Consider the following 21,315-nt stretch of genomic DNA (forward strand, 5'->3'; position numbering starts at 1 on the left):
GGGTGGGGGGAAGAGGAAGCCCATCTCTCCTGCTGCTCATCCTGAGTTGTGGCTAAACAGCTCCTCATATTCCCCGGCCCCCATCTAACACTCCCGGGAACAGGCAGATGCACCCAGGAAGGCCCAGCTGGATGGGCTGACCACCAGCGGGGTCACCTCTGGATCAAGGAAAGTAAGATGCACCCCCACTCGGGAGGCGTGATTTACACCCGAAGCCCAGGCGTGCAAGGCGCTTCGCCGGCTATGACTCTATACTTCCCATCTGAAGACCAATGGACACTCCGCACAGTGTCAAACCGCTAGCACAGTCCATATCATGGAATAAAATGTGTTTCTATTTTTATTTGTTATATAATCAAAATTATGCACATGCTATGCCTAGGTCTTCCATGGTGAGCAGAACTCCCTCTCCATCTTGTGAAATGTAAATACAGTAGTATTGATAGTGATATCTATTCACTATGGGACATCTTCCTTATGATGTCATACATTTTATTTTATTTTAAACATTATTTAGCGCTTGCTATATGCAGGCACTATGATAAGCAGTTTGCAAATAGTAACTTACCCAGTCTTCCTAACAACACTGAGGGAGGCACCATCAGCCCTGCTTTGTAGATGATAAAGCTGAGGCACAGGGAGTCTGAATAGCTCGTCTGACGTTACAGGGCTGGCCAGGCCTGGGCGGGACCTGAGCCAGGCTGTGTGGCTGAGTCCAGGCTCTTTCACCGCCACACTCATGTGCACGTGCATCTCCAGCGGCTGCTGCAGCAGCGTCTCCGACCCACTGGTGCTCGTGCAACGTCCCCCTGCCCACCCCTATCAAGAGTGGAGCTGTTTCTCCACCCTCTTGAATCTGGGCAGGCCTGTGACTTCTCTGACCCATGGAATTCAGAAAAAGTGACACTGTGCCCATCCAAGCATAGCCCTTAATTTCCTGGAAACTTCCACCTACTGCCTCTTAGAAACACCCAATAAGAAGTGCCACAACCTGGGACCAAGTGAGAAGTCCGAGCCCTGTGGAGAGGCCTGGAGGATGAAGTGCTATTTGGAGAGGGAGGGAGGGAGAGAGCAGGGGAGGGAGAAAGTGAGGGAGAGGGAGAGGGAGGGAGAGGGAGAGAGAGAGAGAGAGAGAGAGAGAGAGAGAGAGAATGAGAATGAATCAGGAGGAAGAGAGGGATGGAGAGGGCAGGGGAGTGAGAGAGAAAGGGAGGGAGAGGGAGAGGGAGGGTTCAGGAGGAAGAGAGAGGGAGAGGGAGGGGGAGGGAGAGGAGAAGGGAAGGGGGAGAGGGGAAAAGCAAAGTCAGACGCAACAGCTACCTTTTTGTTGTCATCCAGAACAGTGTTCATGTTTTCAATCCAAACGGCATCTACGGGCCCATCGAATATGATCCACTTGCGATCATCAGACAGGGAAGATGCCTGCTCCCGGAATGCGTTGGCGAGGACGCCGTCGGTCCACTCGTGGCTCACTTGGTCGAAGCACCCGTACAGCTGCCCCATGGTGATGGCCTTGGGGTTGATGACCTTGTACTCCACAGCAAACTCCCCCATCTGGTTGGCTGGGCAAGAAGGTCCAACCCGAGTTACAAAGGTTCTGGTGAGACCAGAACGTCGGACCAGAGAGAACGCCCTCTCAGAGGCCGAGCAGCCATGATGAATGTGCCATCCAGAGAAGCCCTCTAAAGTTTGTGTGCAGCTTTTTAAAGATTGTCAGGTCATTACAGCCGTGTGTTTCTCACCATCAGTTCTCTAAGGCTCACTTCCAGCAGGCAAGGGTGCCCATGAGACGTAAAGAACCGGCTGGGCCTACAGGACCCCGGCAGTGAGGGGGTGCACACCCAGGGCCTCTGCGTGTGGCTCTCACAGCTGCCCAAGAACCTGAACTCGACTGGAGTTGAAGACACCGCTGACGGGTAAGAGATTCTGGAAAACGGTGGTAACTTTTCTTTCTTTACCTGAAGGACTGGCTCAGCCCTGAAACCCCTTCACTGGCTGTTCAGAAGTGCCCCTGAGAGACGCGCCCACGGCGGGCCAGGGCCCCGGAATGCCAGGCGGTGATGGCACCGCAGTTGTGCTTAATGACAGAAAATGACCTCTGCCACCTGGCCCTTCAGTAAGGAAAAGTTGGCATGCTGAAGCCACGAGTTAAAAAAAGAACCATTTCTGCAGAATCCCAAAGCAAAGAATTGGTGTAGCCTCCTTTCCTAAACTACATTCAAATCTCAATATTATGGAAGTTTGAAATGCCCAAGTGAGTTATGAAGGCCAAGTTAGTCACAAAAACTCAAAAATCCAACAGCAACTCAGTTACCCTTTGTTATTAGGAAAAAAAATCGTATGTAATAAAAGGCTAATATGCAAATTGTCCCCTCGACCAGGAGTCTTACTGGGAGTTCAACTGGGAATTCGACCAGGGGGTGGGGCTGGCCGGCCAACCACCTGAGGCCCTTCCCCTCAACCAGCCCTGCCCCTGATCAGGCAAGCAGGCAGAGTGGTTAGGGGAGTCAGGCAGGCAGAGGTGGTTAGGGGCAATCAGGCAGGCCGTTGAGTGGTTAGGGGTGATCAGGAAGGCAGGCAGAGGGGTTAGGGGCAATCAGGAAGGCAGGCAAGTGGTTAGGGGCATCTGGAAGGCAGGCAGAGTGGTTAGAGGCGTTCAGGCAGGCAGGCAGGTGGTTTGGAGCCAGCAGTCCTGGATTGCAAGAGGGATGTCAGACTTCCGATTTAGGCAGGGATCAGGCCTAAAATGGCAGTCAGACATCCCCCAAGGGTTCTGGATTGCGAGAGGGTGCAAGCTGGGCTGAGGAACCCCCCACCCGCCTGCATGAATTTTGTGCACTGGGCCTCTAGTGTTAAAATAAAATCCTAGAAGGGATCATGTAAGCACAGCCACAAGGCCCTGCTTTCAGAACCACAGGCTTGCATTTCATTAAAAAATTCCCCCCAAATGGTTTCTCTGGCAATAAATGTCGTTTCCATTTGTTGAGGAGGAACTGTGCTAGGTTAGTTACCTGCATGATCTCATGTAATTCTCACAACAATCCTGTTTACAGCTGGAAAACCAGGGGCTAAAAGAGGCTCAGTCATTTGCCCAAGGTCTGGGTCTGATTAAAAAGTCCAAGGGCTGCCAAAACCGGTTTGGCTCCGTGTCCCAGGTTCGATTCTGGTCAAGGGCATGTACCTGGGTTGCGGGCACATCCCCAGTGGGAGATGTGCAGGGGGTAGCTGATTGATGTTTCTCTCTCATCGATGTTTCTAACTCTCTATCTCTCTCCCTTCCTCTCTGTAAAAAATCAATAAAATATATTTTTAAAAAAAGTCCAAGGGCTCATCCTCTACGTTTATAAGGGAGGGAGGGAGGAAAGGGTTTGGGGGATGAAAGGGGGGAGGGAGGGAGGGAGGGAGGAAAGAAAGAAAATGATTTGCTTTTAGAAGAATTTCGTTTTTAAACTCTCTCCCTGGGAAGGCAGGGAAGTGGTTAGGGGCATCTGGGAAGCCAGCTGTTCAGCAGCTGAGAAAATGCCTCCAGCCTTAATATGGACCCAAAACCCCACAGAAGCTCCCTCCTCCTCGTTTTCTGCTTGCAGACATCTGTGTGCCAGCTTCTGTTTCTGGCTCTGAGATCACAATCCAGAGGTGGCAAAAAACACCCCAAAACAAACCCCGCCGGGCACCCCCTGTCCTGCCGAGTGGGGGGTGAGCTGTACCTTTTTGTAAGTCACCCAGAGCTGCAGCCAGCACTTTATAAGCACAGGTCTTGCCCCCCATGGGGCCTCCAACAATCATGTAGCCGTGTCTCACCAGCATCATCTCATAGATCTGAGAGGAGATAGCATATAAGACATCCATCAACGCAAACCTCCCAGCACTGCAGTCAGGCAGACATTGGTGAGGACTGAGCGGTCCAAGGGCATCCCCACCATCACACCTCCCTCTGCTGAGCCAGTCTTTGGGATGATACTTCATTTAACTACCTTCTGGGTGAATTAATGTGTGTGTGTCTTAGATTATTGAAGAGATTGGAACTACCATTTGCTCTGACCCTGTCGGTGCTCAGCATTGAGTGACTTACCAAACCTATTTCTTTTAATCTGTTCAGATGGCACAGACCACCTCCTAGTGGTGGGAATGACGCCCTCAGAAGAGATCGCTGACCCGCTGGCAGAGCAAGTCCGCACACGCAGGCCTCTGCCCCAGAGCCCCGAATCGTCTCATGGCGCCGTTTCCACTCGCTCATTTGCTTGTTAGTTTTCTGAGTGATCCATTTTACTTATTTTTTACTTTAAAAATTCTTGTTCAATTGCAGTTTCCATTCAATATCACTTTGTATTAGTGTCAGGTGCCCAGCATAGTGGCAGATAGTCAGATAGTCACATGCTTTACAAGGTGTCCCCTGATGTCTCCAGTCTGCCCCCTCAAGGCCCCCCGCCCGGCCCCGTACACTGTTCTTACAGAGCCATTGACTACACCCCCTGTGCTGCACTTCATATCCCGTGGCTATTAGTACCTGCAATCTGCATGTCTCAACCCCTTCCCCTATACCCCCCACCCCACCCCAGAGCCACCACTCTGTTCTCTGAAGGAAAAGGAAACAGTGGCCATGGCAGTAAATTGCATGTCTATTGGAAATGCCCTTTCTTGAAACCTCAGTGCTGTTCTGACTTGACTGGAACTCTCAGGAGAAGAGACATGCCTCCTGAGCCAGGCCCCATAGAATATAAATGACCCGTCATCGGCTCAGGGACAGTCCTGTGACGCTGGGCCTCAGCCACAACCAGCGAATCCTGAGCTTTGGCTGAAGCCACTGGAGAGTGAGGCTCTCTCCCTCCTGGGCTTGCACCCGGACAGTCTCAGCCGGAGGTGCTGGGGCCACCGAGAAGGAAGTTTTAATGCAGAGAGAGCAGCCCAGAACCGAGGAGACAGACTCCTGGGCGTCGTATAGAAACCTGGATATTCCCCTACTATTCAGTCCAGTCACTGAATAAATCCCTTTTGTTGATTCAGGCAGTTTGAGGCGGGTTTCTCTCACAGGGAATTGAGAAATCTGGAAATTCAAAGTCCCGTGCTTCAAAGGGAAGACCCCAAACTAAAAAAAGCAACCCCAAGGAAGATGGTCATAGGAAAATAGTGGATTTAAATTCAGCTTGGAAATGAAGCAAAGGCCTAGAGGGTAAAGGTGCCTCCGTTGCTCCCTCCACCTCTCTTCAGGCATCTGGCATTGCGTCTGATTCTCATGTTCTCATTCCCGACTTCAGCAACAGTACACGGGTCTATGCCCACAGGAGTCCGAGGAACCCACCTGGATAATTTTCCCAATAAACCACGGCACTGGCTGGAGTTTCATCTTTCTGATGTTCTCATTCAGCACTTCCATAAACACTTGGTAATCTGACTCCGGAAGCACGACTCCAGGGAACAAATCCGATATAATTCCCTGGGAGTCAGAATTGAGAGAGGTGGACAGGATGGATTATCAGCTGTGTGGCTCTACACGGTCCTAAAATGAGATCTACACAAACTTTGTAAAATTCCAAACCTTGTTTCCCCTGCACCAAAACTCAGCCACAATTACATATTCTGACATCATCTGTTCCACATGATTTCCCTCCCAAATAACGTTAAAAGTCAGCAAATATTTAATGAGCCTGTGCTATGTTCCATTCCTTGTACTGGGAATGAATAAGACAGTCAGAATTTCTGTCTTAATGGCACAACCTGGTAAAGAAGAGGCGTTGAATAATTATAAAAGGAAACTAAATTTGATAAAAACTATCGCCCACACCTCAGAATGAATATTATCCTATCAGTGAAACCATCTACACTAATAAAAAACAAAGATGCTAATTGACCAAACCTTTGCTATGCCCTAAGCCACGCCCACCAGACAATCAGAGTGACTATATGCAAATTAACCCAACCAAGATGGCAGCCGGCAGACACAGAGCTGGAGCAAGAAAGCTTGGTTGCCCGGGCAATAAAGGAAGCCAAGCTTCCCGCCTGCTCTGAGCTGGTTGTGACCTCCGCTCATGGCAACAAAGTTCCAATTATAGAAGACAAATAAATACCAGATACCTGCTTCCAGCCAGCCTCCACTGGGAGCTTGGGTGGCTGGGGGCTGTGGCCAGCCTGCAAACAGCCATCAGCCCCTCACCCAGACTGGGCAGGCACTCCTATATAATAAAAGGGTAATATGCAAATTGACCCTAACAGCAGAACAACTGGGAATGACTGGTCACTATGACACACACTGACCACCAGGGGGAAGATTCTCCATGCAAGAGCTGCCCCCTATGGTCAGTGCACTCTCACAGGGGGAGCTCTGCTCAGCCACAAGCCAGGCTGATGGCTTCCAGTATAGCGGTGGTGGTGGGAGCCTCTCCCGCCTCCTCAGCAGCGCTAAGGATGTCCGACTGCAGCTTAGGCCTGCTCCCCGATGGCAAATGGACATCCCCCGAGGGTTCCAGGGCTGCCAGAGGGATGTCTGACTGCCAGCTTAGGCCCAATCCCCCCAGGAAGCAGGCCTAAGCCAGCAGGTGGTCATCCCCTGAGGAGTCCCAGACTTCAAGAGGGCACAGGTTGGGCTGAAAGCCCCCCCCCCCCGAGTGCACAAATTTTTGTGCACCGGGCCTCTAGTCTTTATTAAAATTGGTAACTAGACAGAAATGTTGCCGTCCCCATTGTTACTAACACTTGGGTGGCTACCTGGCAAGAGGGTGCTGGCTGTCAGGGAGGGATGCCTGAGGGGTGCTGCAGAGACACCTCCCCTCAGAAGTGGGGTCCCAGAGCCAGCCCCACTGCACACCTGGAACAGAGGGACATCCTGAGCCAAGAACTTGGCCAGGTTGACATCCAGCAGGGCCCGGAGCAGCAGGATGCTCTCGTTCTCCTCCGGGTACTTGAGCTTGAGGTTGCCGGCGGCGGTGAGCACAGACTTGACTGCGCGCATGCCGTAGTCGTAGTGGTGCTGCGAGGAGAGCTGCTCCGAGCACAGGCGGTAGGTGGCCACGATCTTCTGGGCGAGGCTGGGTGTAAAGACACACGTCTGCATGTCCCCGAGTGGACCACGCCCGCACAGCACACATCCCCACATCCCTGGCCCTTCAGAGCGGGCCTGCCGGGATGGATGAGGAAGGTCCATCATTGGCAGGCCTCCTGACAGTGCTGCCACAATGAGCTAAGGAAGCCTGTAACCCCCAAAGTTAGGGTGAGGCAGTGAGCACACACAGATGCACAGCGTGCTGTCTGATAAACTGTATGTGTACGTGCTTGTATACGTTTACTAGATGTGACTGTATGCACACGCACACACACACACACACACGCACACACATCTGGAAAAAATACATCAAACTGTGAGTAATGATAACTGCTGGCCCCTGGACGGAGGGCTCAGGGTCACTGAAGCAAACTCACTTTTTTCACTTCTGTAACGCTACGACTTCTTGAATGTCCATGCTTTCCTTTTTAAATTTAAAAACCAATCCAAACGTCACTATCCTCACACACAGCACATGCATACTCACAGGCACCACCACGTCTTACTCTCCCTGGCCCAAGCCGGCCATACAGCCTGCCCCGCGTCCCGGCCAGCGGCATGTGACTGAGGGAAGGGTGCCGCTCCCCACGGGTCCAGGAAAGCCTGCTCAGAGCCCGCACTCCTGTGTGGTGCTGGCGTGTAAGAAACTGGACTCCTACCCTTGGGAGGAACTGCCCTGAGCACAGGCACCTAGTTTCCGGAGAGTGAAGAGTAAACACTCCTTGCTAAGCCCCACTGGCTAGGGGTCAGGGTTCCCCAACTAATGGGCTATGCGCACCTTGCAGGGAGCCCCTCATGAGACTGATTACTCTGACAGCAAAGGCCGTGTGCTCACAGCACCAGCACAGGGGGGGCAGAAGGCAGGTGGCCCAATGAACGTTTGCCAATTGAGGGATAAATAAATTGAATGGGCAAATCAATGCAATCCAGCTCGCTTACGGAAAAACTAAACTGAGCCTCATGAGAGGAGGCAGCTACTTTGCCTAGGAGGCGGGCAGGTGCCGTTCGCAGGTCTGCAGCCTTGGGGTGGGGATGAGAGCAGCCAGGCACAGGCACGCTGAGGCCTTTGCAGACCTCTGCATCAGCAAAACATCGACTGGTTGTGGCCAGGACAATGTAAACGGACAAATGTAAAATCCAAACAGGCCAATGAAAGCCATTCACAGTGATGTTAGTGACCCTGGGTGCATGTGATAAAGACACACAGCTCTGTGTGTGTGTGTCTCTCTGTGTGTGTGTGTGTGTGTCTTGGAAAATTGGGCAGCACTGAAATGAGAGATACTTGGTTGAAATAAAAGTTGTATTGATAACAATGTTAATTCTAAATTATGTTAAAATCTCCCCTTCAATCTTGGAATAACTTCATGTTTTTCAGTCTTGCCTTAAGCCATTTAGGAGTGTGTGTGTGTGTGTATGGGTGTGTATATGTGTCTGTGTCTGTGTGTGTGTATGTATGTCTCTCTCTCTGTGCCTGTTTATGTGTTTGTTTATGTGTGTCTGTGTGCATGTGTGTATGTCTGTGTCTGTGTGTTTATATGTGTGTGCGTGCATGTGTGTCTGTGTGAGTGTGCATGTGTCTCTGTGTGAATGTGTATGTATGTGCGTGCGTGTGCGTGCGCGCGCACGTGTGTGTGTGTGTGTGTGTGTGAGAGAGAGAGAGAGACGCAGGTGCTGTAAGGGGTTGGGAGCAGGTGAGTGATGTTTCTTTAGCAGAAGCCCAGATGCCATTCAGAAAAAGAAGGCCTTTTCCTGGGAATCTGGGTCATTCCCAGCCCGGGGTCAGGTGAGGACCAAGGCGGGCCGAGGTGCCTGCACATCGACCTGAACAGAAGCCTGTTCTCATTCCTTCTCATTCCTCCCTCCCCGGGGGCAGCCCACCTGCATCTGCCCCACACAGTCCTCGTGCAGGGCCTGCCAAGCCCGCTGGAACGCCAGTGCGGCTTACCTTCTGGAGTCCAGAAACCCCATGGAGTAGAGCGAGATCTCTCCAATGAGGGCGTAGTCCGGCACCATCATGGCCACTGTCCGGAACAAGGCCTGGAAGAGGAACAGCCATTCAGGAGCCGAGTGCGCACAGCGGTGCGCTGGGGAGGCCTGTCTGCAGAGGCAGAGAGGAGTAGCACGGCCTGACAATCACGGAGGAGTGCGCTGGAGGACAAGTCAATGCCAGGGACTGCCTCCGCCCGCCGCCCCACTACCCGCCCGGCCTGACCAGGTACATGCTGTCCCACTGGGCCCCTCATTCAGAGGCCCGGGTGCCGGTCCAATCAGGTTTCAGTCACTTGTGGAGCTTCCCGCAGGGCTCACTTAGAACGCAGGCCGATATGTGAGGAGCTCCTGAGGCAGAGCAGTCCGACCAAGTCCCGGAGCTGTCACCTTCCAGCTGTGCGCAGGTTACGCCTCCCTGCTGGACCTCGGTTCCTTCGTCTCCAAATGGGCTGGCACCTGTACCCTCTTCATGGTTGTCAGAGAACAGCTGATGCAGGTGAGTGAGGTGCATACTTAGGAAAGTGTGCAGCATCTAGGAGTCCTCATACACATCAGCTGTTGCTCTTATTCCCTTAGATCTCAGAGGGGAAGTGACTCGCCAAAGGCATGCGTTCGAGGTGGAGCCGGACTGGAAAGAGCCTGGTGCTTTCTAGGCCAGTGGTTCCCAACCTTCCTGATGCCGCGGCCCTTTAATACAGCTCCTCATGTTGTGGTGACCCCCAACCATAAGATTGTTTTCGTTGCTACTTCATAACTGTAATTTTGCTCCTGTTATGAATCGTAATGTAAATATCTGATACGCAGGATGTATTTTCATTGTTCGCGACCCACAGGTTGAGAACCGCTATGCTAGACCCTTGGCTCACAGAAGTTTCTTGTGCAGATTGAATGTGGTTGTTGGCTGGGGAGGTGCAGGGGGGAGTTACAGCAACTGGGTGGTGGAAAGAAGAAAGGTGGCCTGAGGGTTGGAACGTCCTGCACACCAAAAGGGGGCGGTTCTGATCCCCGTTGGGACACATACCCAGGCTGCAGGTTCGATCCTGTCGGGGTGTGTGCAAGAGGCAGCCGATAGATGTCTCTCTCGCATCAATATTTCCCTCTCTCTTTCCAAAAAAAAACCCTTCCTTTGTCTAAAAAAATAAATCAATAAAATTTTAAAAAAATAATAAGAAATGTGAGTCCAACTTCTACTAGTACTGTAGGTCTCACTGCCCTGTGTTGACTAGGGAGGAGGGAGTGGAGGAGCCATGGTTGAGGACCCCTGGCTCTCCCCTGTTCCCGGAGGGGGCGAGTGGTGGGTCAGAACAGGTGATAACAGCGCGTTTCTAGCAAGTGGAGCATCATGAACGGCCGGTCCTCGAATAATGTCCATTCTTCCAACGTCACTTCATTCGGCATTGATGAGCTGCCGCGGAACGTCACTCTGTCTGTCAATGAGCCTTGCTAACATGGGTTTCACCGTGAGCTGCTTTGCTTAAAGTCGCAGAACCTACCGATGACAGGAAGTGGGCACTTGTAGTCCTACAGCCGTGAGCGTGGCTCTGGCCGGTCCCTCGAGTGTCTTCTACCCAAGGGGCTGGAGCATAACTTGGAATAAAGCCAGTCGGGCCGCAGACCGGCCTCCTGCTGGCTGCGCTCCCCATGCAGTTGGGGTGCCAGGTGCTCTTCCCGCAGGAGGGTTTTGGGTTTTCCTTCCATGGAGAAGCCATCACGTGAGGCCTGCTTGGCTCTCCTCCTTGAGGCCTCTCCTTCCCTTCTGGCCGCAGGTCATGGGTATTGCCACGGCTTAGCTCAGGCCAGCCCGGCAGTCGGCACTGGGCACAAACAGGCTCTGCGGCCCCCTCTCCGTGGGTTGGGACAGCCTGTGTGGGCATGGGCACTGCTTAGGTGCCCGTTCCCCAGTTTGGTAGTAAGGGGAGATCCATGTGGTTGGCCGAGGCTCGCCAGCGTCCTCCGTATCCAACTCCGATGCTTTTTACAAGAGCTATAATTTGCTTGGCTTACAGTGATGTCTTTTTTTACATTGTGCTTTAGCATCTAAAAGCCAGATTTCATGTAAAACTCCAAATTCCTGGCTTTCCCTGGCAGAGGAGAGGTCTGGCGTGTCTGCAGGCTGGGCTCAGTGCTGCCTCTCCACGGGGCATCTCCAGCTGCGCCTCTCATTTGTGTGATCTGTCTGACCACTGACGACAGTGGGAACAGCGCCCTTGTTCCCACGCACACGGTTTTCTGTTTACATTGGCTACCCACTCCCTGCGGCCCTCCCCCACCGTCCATGAGAGGGAGAGGTTTGTTGTAGGGCCAGGAACCCTCACCTCCACCCACACACCCGTTACTGACAGGCTGAAGCATGTTGCGGGTTCCATCATCCGGCTTCTCTGGGAGACCTGGTGCTTGCAGAGCTCATGTGCCCAGCCCCCTCCACACGGACGCTCACCTTAAGGTTGTCGGGCAGCTCCGCCCTGCCCGCGTACCCGGGGTTCATGGTGATGAAGACCGCGCAGGTTGGGTTGAGGGAGAGCTCCGTGCCTTCGAAGATGAACATCTTCAGCTTCCGCATAATGGCTTGCTGAATGCTGAGGATCTGCTGTGCCACCACCGACAGCACCTCCACCTGCAGGGAGAGGGGCTGGCTGACGGAGCCCTGCTCAGACCCGCCCCCCCTCCCTTAGAGGGCCCCTCACTCAGCAAAGAAAGGCCAACCACCTGTGAACCAGACCTTCAAAATGAGAAGCATGACTGGGGTTTTGGTAAAGAAAAAGTGTGTGTGTGTGTGTGTGTGTGTGTGTGTGTGTGATTTCCATAGCATTTCATCTTCCCCCCAATACCTAGCATAATGCTTAAGGCATAGTATGTACTTGGGCAGTGTTTCTTGGTTCAAATGGAAAGTTTCTATGTCCTGAACTCAATCCGCTAAGGCCGTGGTCTGCAAACTGCGGCTCGCAAGCCACATGCAGCTCTTTGGCCCCTTGAGTGTGGCTCTTCCTAAGCCTTAGGAGTACCCTAATTAAGTTCATAACAATGTACCTACCTATATAGTTTAAGTTTAAAAAATTTGGCTCTCAAAAGAAATTTCAATCGTTGTATTGTTGATATTTCGCTCTGTTGACGAATGAGTTTGCCGACCACTGCCCTAAGGGAGCGGGAACGGGAGATAGAAACATCAATGATGAGATAGAATCATCATCAACTGCCTCCTGCACGCCCCCTACTGGAGATGGAGTCTGAAACCTGGGCATGTGCCTTGACCAGGAATCGAACAGTGACCTCCTGGTTCATAGATCGACGCTCAACCACTGAGCCACGCTGGCCAGGCTACCCCCTCTTCTGTAATGCCTCTTTTGTGCCACTACTGTAATATCTATCACATTGACTTTGTTTCATTTAATTTTTATTTCCCTGTGTTAGATTGTAAGAGTCTAGAGAGAAAAACCATTTCTTATTTTTGTATCATGAACACATGCAGAATATCTGATATAGTAGCTGCTCAATCATTGTTGAATGAGCTAGTGATAGACTGAATATGATGAGGTGCATATGTGTATAAAACAGGCATTTTATGTCTTTTAGGCCATTGAGTACCGACTCTGTGCAAGAGGCTGTAGAGGAGACGTCAGACCTGTCCTTGAGGAGCTGAGGGACTAAAGAGAGGCCTGGCATGCACAGCCTCTCTGTGGCCAGGAGCAGGGTTACCTCAATTCTATTGAACTCGTCAAAGCAGGCCCACGCTCCGGCCTGGGCCAGCCCTTTGAAGAACTTCCCCATGGCTTTATAATCCAGGCCGTCTGAGCAGTTGAAGACCACACACTAGAGAGGAGGGCGTGGGTACCATTCAGGATGGTCCCTGCGCCGGAAACAGGGGTGGGCTCCTCGCTTCCTGCTCCACAGGAACAGCTGGGCCCACTCTGCCTGTTACACTCCCCATCCTCCCCTTCACGCCGCTCCCCTGGACAGGGTCCCAGAGAGGAACGGGAGGGGAGGGGCGGGACAGCATTTCCTGCCTGCTTGGCCAAAGCCTTGGCCAGGTCTTTGGTGGTCTCTGTCTTGCCTGTCCCAGCCGGACCTTCTGGGGCTCCCCCAAGATTCAGCTTCAGAGCCCCCATCAGCGTCCTGAGAGGAAGAAGACAAGACCTCAGTGCTTGACTCCTAAGACACAGGGAAGAAACGGCCTCTGGCTTACTTTGTTTTTTTGTTTTGTTGTTTTTTTAAAAATATTTTATTGATTTTTTACAGAGAGGAAGGGAGAGGGATAGAGTTAGAAACATCGATGAGAGAGAAACATCGACCAGCTGCCTCCTGCACATCCCCTAGTGGGAATGTGCCCACAACCAAGGTACATGCCCTTGACCAGAATCGAACCTGGGACCTTTCAGTCCGCAGGCCGATGCTCTATCCACCGAGCCAAACTGGCTAGGGCTGGCTTACTTCGTTTTGACTCCTGCGAATAGCTTAAGCTTCCCCCGGTTATGCACCCACCATGATGAAGAATTCTGTGGCAGCCCTGCAGCCTGCAGCCCGGCGTGGTGCCTGGGGCAGGGGTGGCGCCAGGAGCATTTGCTTGAGGGGAAGATTGAATGAGTAAATGAGTACACACAGATGTAAACGCATCAACTAAAAAAGCCTCAAACTCCACATCCCAAAGACCAGCGAAGCTAGTGGGATGTGAAAATAAACATGCTTCTCCCCCTAGATTATGAACATTGAATTAAGGATCTGATTTGACTCAGTTCCAAATCCTCAGACACTAACACAGGCCCGGTGAAAGGGCAGAGAAGGACTGACTCCATTTTGTACTGTGCCCTCCATCTTGTGTAACTATGTCCCCGATAGGACCCCTTCTCTAAGAAAGCAGAATGTGTCAGTTACCCGACCCACCCTTAAATCAGCCAATGGGAATACAAGGGGAATCAACCTCTTTGTGTAACTAGACTCTAGCCCAGCCGTGGGCAAACTACGGCCCACTTGAAATGAATAAAACTATTGAAAAAAAAGCCCGTACCCTTTTATGTAATGATGTTTACTTTGAATTTATATTAGTTCACACAAACGCTCCATCCATGCTTTTGTTCTGGCCCTCCGGTCCAGTTTAAGAACCCATTGTGGCCCTCGAGTCAAAAAGTTTGCCCACCCCTGCTAGCCGCTTCCTGCCTTTGCGTCACAGGACCCTAGCCCTCACCCAACCAATCAGAATCGGCCAACTCAGTGGTCCGAGCATCACCCCACCACCCCGACACCTAGCCCTATATAATCTTTGTTCTTTTGAGACTTGGGGCTCTTCGCATGCTGCTACTGCGTCGGTAGAGGTGGAGAGACCGAGCTCGAGCAGCTTGAATAAAGGCTCTTTGTTCTTGCATCAGACTCTGCTCCCTGGTGGTCTTTGGGGATCTTGAAATCTGGGCATAGCACCGGCACACGGTGCAGGGACGAGATAGATGTTAGGAATAGCGGATGTGCTCACTGTGGTTCCTCAGCCCCTGCATGGCCGCTAGATGCCGGTTAACACACTGTCTGTAATAACCTAGTACCTCCCACTGTTAAGTGGGGTTCCTGGAGGTCACGCCCAGGGCAGCAAGGCTAGGAAATGGCTGTGGAGCCTGAGTGGAGTAAACGAATGAGCAAAGAGCATAGCAAACAAGCGACTGAGGCCTTTGAAAGGAGAAAGTACCCGAGTATTATCTTCATAAATTAAAAAAAAATCCACTGCAAAGGATATACAAAACCAAAATTAATCCAAACATCATGGACTTGACAAATCCACAATGCCCAGACTTCTAATGTTATGATCCCAAGGGAAGGGGCAAAGCACTTTCTGTGCTGAACTCAGAATGGCCGCTCTGCCTCGCCGGTCACCCGCTCAGAGCCTCTGGCCTGGGCCTCCGCCTGGCCTCGGGCTCCCCCTGGCTCTGGCTCCCCCTGGCCCTGGGATCCCTCTAACCCTGGGCTCCCCCTGGCCCTGAGCTCCCCCTGGCCCTGGGCTCCCCCTGGCCCTGGGCTCCCTCTGGCCCTGGGCTCCCCCTGGCCTTGGGCTCCCCCTGGCCCTGGGCTCCCCCTGGCCCTGAGCTCCCTTTGGCCTGGGATCACCTGGTACCATCTTGATTCTGCCACTGGGGAGCCCTGCTACTTAAGGACTGATCCGTTTTCAAGGGAGGCACCAGCCTCTGCTTGTGGCCTGACCACGTTAACCTGCATTAGGGCTCCTACTGGGTTCTTACTTCTGGCCTCGGCCTCATGTCCATGCCCCGCTCTGAGACCTGGTGTCTAAGGGCAAAATTCAAAACGCTGAGAAGCTGAAATGTGGAGGCGAAGGTAACAAACTGAAGATGCCCCAGCCCTTCCCCAGGTTTCCCTCCAGAGCTCTGCACTCGCCTGTAGCAGCGGTCGGTGAGGGGCGTGATCACCAGCCGGGGGCTGTTCCCCAGGTACTCGTAGCCGTACAGGGCCTCGGTGGTGATCATCTGCACCTGCACGTCCATCGCCCGCCAGTAGTAGCGCAGCTGGGAGATCCACTGGAAGTCATGCAGGTCGCACACTTTGTCCTCAGATAACTTGGCCACCACGTCCCGAGCTGTTGGGACATGGAAGCACACACGTGGAGAGCTATCCATCTGCGTCTTCCCCTCTGCACCCACGCCTCAGCGGGCGGTGTGGGGGGGGGGGGCAACGACGTGTCCAGGCCACCCTCCCTCTTCAGACAATTTTAGGCGCAGCTGCCTTTCCTGCCCACCCCCACCTGGAGGCAGCATGCCTTCCAGGTGCTGCGCTTGGCTTCTCCCAAGGGGCCCTGAGAGACTGGGTGGCGGCGTTGTTTGACGTCTGTCGGACTCCAAAACCATCCTGCCCCAGGCCAGATTCTGGCTCTGCCATTCACTGGCTATGTGACTGGGCAAATTACTCAACCTCTTTCCCCTTCAGCGCTGTAATCTGTAAAATGTGGATAACATAGTACTTATCTGATAGGGTTGTAATGAAGATTAAATGAAGATATCTATATATATAAAAGCTTAAGCAACCGTTCAACCATTCAACCATTCGACTGGTAGCTATGACATGCACTGGTCACCAGGGGGCAGATGCTCCGACTGGTAGGTTAGGTTGCTGGCTATGGGTCAGCTTGCTGCTGGGGCCCTGTTGGCCCCAATTTGGTTCACCCACACTCAGGACCCAGAGAAGAGGGAGGAGAGAGCCTGAGTCCTTGTGGAATCAGCGTGGGTTAGCTTGCTGCGATATTAAAATATTTCTTCTAATTAATTTCCTTTCAATGTGCATGAATCTACACACTGGGCCACTAATATGTGTATAAACACACATACACATACATATTCGTGTACTAAATATATGCATATTTATATATATTCATATCTATACAGATATAGGTAGACAGATGGAGAGAACACAAAGGGAAAAAGAGAAATGAGCTGCTCCTGGCTTAGGAAAGCACTGTGTAAGCATTAGCTGTTGTTCTCAGTCCCGAACTTGTGGGGCCGACTCAGAGGACTGTGCAACATGTAGTTACCCCGAATGGTGTCTTATCCCCAACCTGAGCCTGTTGGCCCTGCTCCAGGCCTCTGGGACAGCCTAGACCAGGAGTGGGCAAACTTTTTGACTCAAGGGCCACAATGGGTTCTTAATCTTAAACTGGACCGGAGGGCCGGAGCAAAAGCATGGATGGAGTGTTTGTGTGAACTAATATAAATTCAAAGTCAACATCATTACATAAAAGGGTATGGTCTTTTTTTTTTTTAAGTTTTATTCATTTCAAATCCGGCCTAGTGGAACCCAAGCAGTGTGGCCTGACAGTAGGGGAGGGGCCCATGAGGCCACCGTTAGAAGCCTTTCTTACATCTGGGGCCTGAGAAACCAGCTGGGAGGGACATCTCTAGGTGTTCTCCTTTTTCTCAGAAGATGGGAGCCTCCTTTAACGTTTTCACCGTGATGGGAGCCCTAAGTTGAAGAGTGGGCAAGAGGTCTGTGGGAATCAGTCATTGCTTTTAGGTAATTCACAGGGCAAGAGCCATTGAGGTCTGGGATGAGTACAGCAGATCGAGGTTAGATCTCAGAAACACAGCTTTGCAAAGGGAAGCCCGCAGTCTCCTGCCTCACTCAGGAGAAGCCTCTCTATGGCAGTAACCCCACCTGCACAGGAGACCTGGAGGGAGGCCACCGCGCCAGCGCCCTCCTCCCAGGAGCTGGATTCCTAGCGAACGGTGTCCAAGGACGGAGCTGAGGATGCCACGTGTGTGTGTGTGTGTATGTGTGTTTGCACACATGTGCGTGCATGCATGTGCGTGCATGTACATGTGTGTGTATGACCCCAACCACCCTGGGTCCAGGGCGCCCTGCCCAGCAACCACACGGGCATGCGTTACACCTACCCGCTGGATACGTGTCCAGAAGAAGTGGCATCTCCCTCCCTCTCCCAGGCTTCATGCTGGTCTGTGCACATGACTTCAGGCGGAATGAGGGCAGCCTCAAGCAGACAAGGGTGCCGTGAAATGCGAAATGCCGGCAGGAAGCTGGGTGTGGGAGTAAGAGGGACCCCGCTCCCAGGAGCCAGCCTAGTCCAGCGTGTCCTTGGTGACAACGACGAGTGAGGGTGTGGGTGGCTTATTTACATAAAGACCCCAGTCTCCTCTTCTTGTTAACGAAGAGCGGACAGCGCGTGCCCCGCCCCTCGCTCCTGCATCGCTGCCCATTCCCACGCTCCTGGGTTTGGGATCAGACAGACATCGGTTCAAATGACAAAAGAGCCCCCCTCCCTGGGGCCTCGCTGTGAGCTCTGAGGCTCAGACCTCTCCGAGCCGGTGCTGAGCCTGTGACTTGCTTGGGAAAGTGAGCAAATGGGGGTCCAGCACGGAGCTTGGCCCCTGGGGAGCATTTAACAACGTTCGCTCTGGTCAGTGCAGGACCGGCTCCAGGGCCGACTCAGAGACACTGTGCCCGTGGCTCAGTGAGAGGCCCCCCAGAAGTGCAGGCGCCTCTCCTCCCCAGCTGACCCTCGGAGCCTCTCCCCCAAAGGAGGCCCAAGCCTCACCCAGGAGGGGAGGCCGGCGGGCTGCTCCCACCACAGGGTGCAGCTGAGGCCGGGCGGGTGCTCACCGTGGACGTCGATGACCGTGAGGGCCCCGAGGGTGAGGCGAGCCCCGCTGCTCAGCTTCCCTCGCACCAGCTGGACGATCTGTGCGATCTGGTCATTGCTCTTCTTCAGGAAGTCCTGGCAGGGACACGGGAGGGGACAGCGTCGCGCTGGGTTCTCTCTGGTGGCCTAGGGCAGCGTCGCCTGCCACACCCATGGCCCAGGCCAGGCTCCTGGGCGTCACCCCTCAGCCCCTCCCCTCAACTCCAGTCAGTGACCTCAAGCGGGTTCTACACGTGAGTGGCCAGGTACCGGGAGACCCGAGTTCACTGATATTGTGGAGAGGAAACCACGGTGCCTGGAGCAGCGGGGGACTTGGTTGAGACGGGCATGAGGAGATGGGGATTGCACAAGTGTGTGCGTTTGTCAAAACTCAGGACTGGACAAGAAAAAGGGTGAGTTCTACTGTGTATCAGTTACACAGTAAATTTGAGTTACTAAGAAAACCCTGGGACATTTTGAGATGAAAGGAGACATGGACAATGTGAAACCTAAGTGCCTATAGGCACGTGAGCCTGGATGGACCGTGGACCAGACAGAGAGCCACGAGTGCAGGCTGCAGGGAGGGCCCACTGTCTGCCTAGTGCCGGCGGCCATTCGGCCCTGTGCGTGGTTGTGGAAGATGTGTGTGGTGCATCTGGATGACGGGCATCTGGGTTATTTGTGTTATTTTTCAACATTATATGTACACCTGACACTACTTTCAAATAAAGACTGAAAAACCAAGAATGAAATTTTAAAAAGGAAAAGGATTGGCTGGTGGGCATTCTGCCAGATTGACCCTGGAGACGGAGGCTGGTTGATGCCAGGATCCGGGCCCAGGACTGTCTGGGAGGGACGGAGCCGCTGCGCTTGGCCTGCTCCGGGGAGCCCACCCCACACCCTCGGCCCGCAAGCCCCACGGGGCCTGGCTCTGTGGTCTCCCGGGGTGGATGTCACACTGATGGTTTAGAAAACAGGCTCCTTATGTCATTCACACCCCAGGGGAGCCCCCCATAGGCTCACACAGCTGCCTTACCGGCAGAGTCCTTTCCTCCAGGGCCACAGACACCTCCTGGGTCCAGAAGATGGAGGAGACGCAGATGACCACCTGGCCCGGCCACTGCAGGACCCACTGGTCACGGGAGACCTGGGGATCAGCGGGCACATTATAGGTCCATCCACCCTGCGGTTTAACCCCCTCTAACAACACCCCCATCTCGCTCTGAACACCAGCACACCACAAGGCTTGGCACCTCTGGCATCACTGAGTTGTCTTCCTCCCAGAATTTTATGAAAAAGAAAAAAATCAGCCGTGATCTCAGCGACGCTTAGCTTTTTGTTTCCTGCTCCTTTCGGGGACTCCGGGCTGTAACAGGTGGTGCCCAGGACTCACAGCTGCTCTCAGTGGTGCTAACACTGCGGGCCGCCCCCCGTTTTTTCAGTCACGCTGCCCCCACTCCTTTTTAACTGTAAATCAGGCCAATGCTGGCGGAGGCCGAACCTGATTTTGTAGATGAAGGGACCTGCACCACAGCCGTGCGCACTGTTCACATGTCACCCCAAAGGCAAAGACAAAACGCGGGGTGGCCTGCGGAGCTGGCAATCATCACGGGCGGGGCCTTTACAGAAAGCCTGCTGGCGCTTGCTATGGAGGCACTTGCATGGAATAACTCCATACAGGCAGCAGGTTTTCTTTAATTAAAAAAATATCTATTTAATTGATCTCAGAGAGGAAGGGATCAATGATGAGAGAGAATCACTGACTGGCTGCCTCCTGCAGGCCTCATACTGGGGATGGAGCCACAACCCAGGCATGTGCCTTGACAGGGAATCGAACCATGACCCCCTGGTTCATAGGTCAACGCTCAACCACTGAGCCATCTGGCAGGGCTTTCTTTAATTTTTATTTAGAATATGTTACTGGCCAGGGGGCCTGGCCCTGAGCGGGTCTGCCTAGGACTGGCCTACAGTGTATGGGTTCTTGGCTCTGTGCAGGGAACATGTCACAACACGAGTCAGGTGACTAACTCACATGATTCAGGCCAGGACAGTGAAGCAGGAGGGCTTAGCACAGCAGCAGCAACAGGAGAGCCCGGGGAGTCCGAGAAAAGGGGGCTGAGGCAGGGTCGGGGGTGGGCCTAGGATGAGCTACTGCTGCCCACTGCTCCCCTGGCTGAAGTTTCCTGGGGTCTCTTAGAGTTTAGGGATGTGGCCGTGGGGGAAGGACAGGGGGAGGGAATGGCTCTCCCTCTGGGTCTCTGTCTTGAGGCTTTTCTCTCTCTAGTGGGAGGGCCCTGAGGGAGGTCTCAGGGAGGTTTCAGCAGAATATTCACCAGCTTTCCGGGTGGGCCCTCCAGGGCGTGGGTCCCTCCAGGGCCCTGGTCTCCACTGATTGGTCAGGGCCAGGGCAGGGGGTGGTCAGTCATTGCAGCTGGTCCTGGTGTTGCCCACCTGATTTTGCTGCATTCCTGGACCTGGCTGTCATCTCTAGGGAGGGGACCTGTATCTGCTGTCATTGCTCTGCAGTTTGTTCAGCTGCCTGCCTCAGTTTCCCTGCTCCACTTCCCGGCTCACAGGCCTGTCTGAGTGCAGCCTAAGAGGAAGGACTGGCCTTTCATCACCAGCAAATGCCATTGAGAGGACCAGCAGGCCAGCCCCTTGCCTCAGTGGGAAGGTGGTAATTGAATGTTCTTTTGTTTGTTTGTGAGGAAATGGCTGAAGAGTTAACTGGCTGAAAGGTTCTTTTCCTTTAGGCCTCTCCTCCTTGAGTCCCCTCAGGCTTTGGGCCTCAATGAGCTGGGCCTTCAGGGCCTGTGTTCTTGAATGACAAGCTTGGGGGATGCTGAATGGGAAGGGGCTCTTGCCATCAATCAATTTATTTCCCAGAAAGGACTGGCTTGCAGAGGCCTCTCGGTGTCCTCTGCTTCTAACTGCAAACCTTTTACCAGCTGGGCTCACAGGGAGAAGGCGGGGGTGTGGTGGGTGTGGGGGAGGGAAGTGCACTGGGAAAGGAGAGAGAGGTGGAGGGGCAGGTGCACAGGGAGAGGAGAGAGAGGTGGTAGGGGGCAGGTGCACAGGGAGAGGAGAGAGAGAAGTGGGGGGGGGGCATGTGCACTGGGAGAGGAGAGAGAGGAGGGGGGCAGGTGTACAGAGGAGGAGAAAGAAGGGGGGGGGG

The 21,315-nt window shown here is 53.3% G+C and overlaps 1 protein-coding gene across 1 annotated transcript in view; it reads right to left on the reverse strand.

Moving 5' to 3' along the window:
* The window catches only part of DNAH3 (dynein, axonemal, heavy chain 3), a 181,263-nt gene that overhangs the window by 70,551 nt on the left and 89,397 nt on the right, over positions 1-21,315 (reverse strand). Inside the window, exons 26-36 of the mRNA XM_006752778.2 lie at positions 19,177-19,287; positions 18,122-18,236; positions 15,392-15,590; positions 13,027-13,135; positions 12,719-12,832; positions 11,463-11,639; positions 8,982-9,073; positions 6,803-7,022; positions 5,300-5,434; positions 3,708-3,819; positions 1,321-1,562 (exon numbers count right to left, since the gene is read on the reverse strand). Coding sequence (XP_006752841.1) covers positions 1,321-1,562; positions 3,708-3,819; positions 5,300-5,434; positions 6,803-7,022; positions 8,982-9,073; positions 11,463-11,639; positions 12,719-12,832; positions 13,027-13,135; positions 15,392-15,590; positions 18,122-18,236; positions 19,177-19,287 — 1,626 coding nt within the window. The remainder of the gene's footprint in view (positions 1-1,320; positions 1,563-3,707; positions 3,820-5,299; positions 5,435-6,802; positions 7,023-8,981; positions 9,074-11,462; positions 11,640-12,718; positions 12,833-13,026; positions 13,136-15,391; positions 15,591-18,121; positions 18,237-19,176; positions 19,288-21,315) is intronic.

This window comes from Myotis davidii, unplaced genomic scaffold (genome assembly GCF_000327345.1).
Source record: "Myotis davidii unplaced genomic scaffold, ASM32734v1 scaffold970, whole genome shotgun sequence".
Taxonomy (NCBI): Eukaryota; Metazoa; Chordata; class Mammalia; order Chiroptera; family Vespertilionidae; genus Myotis; species Myotis davidii.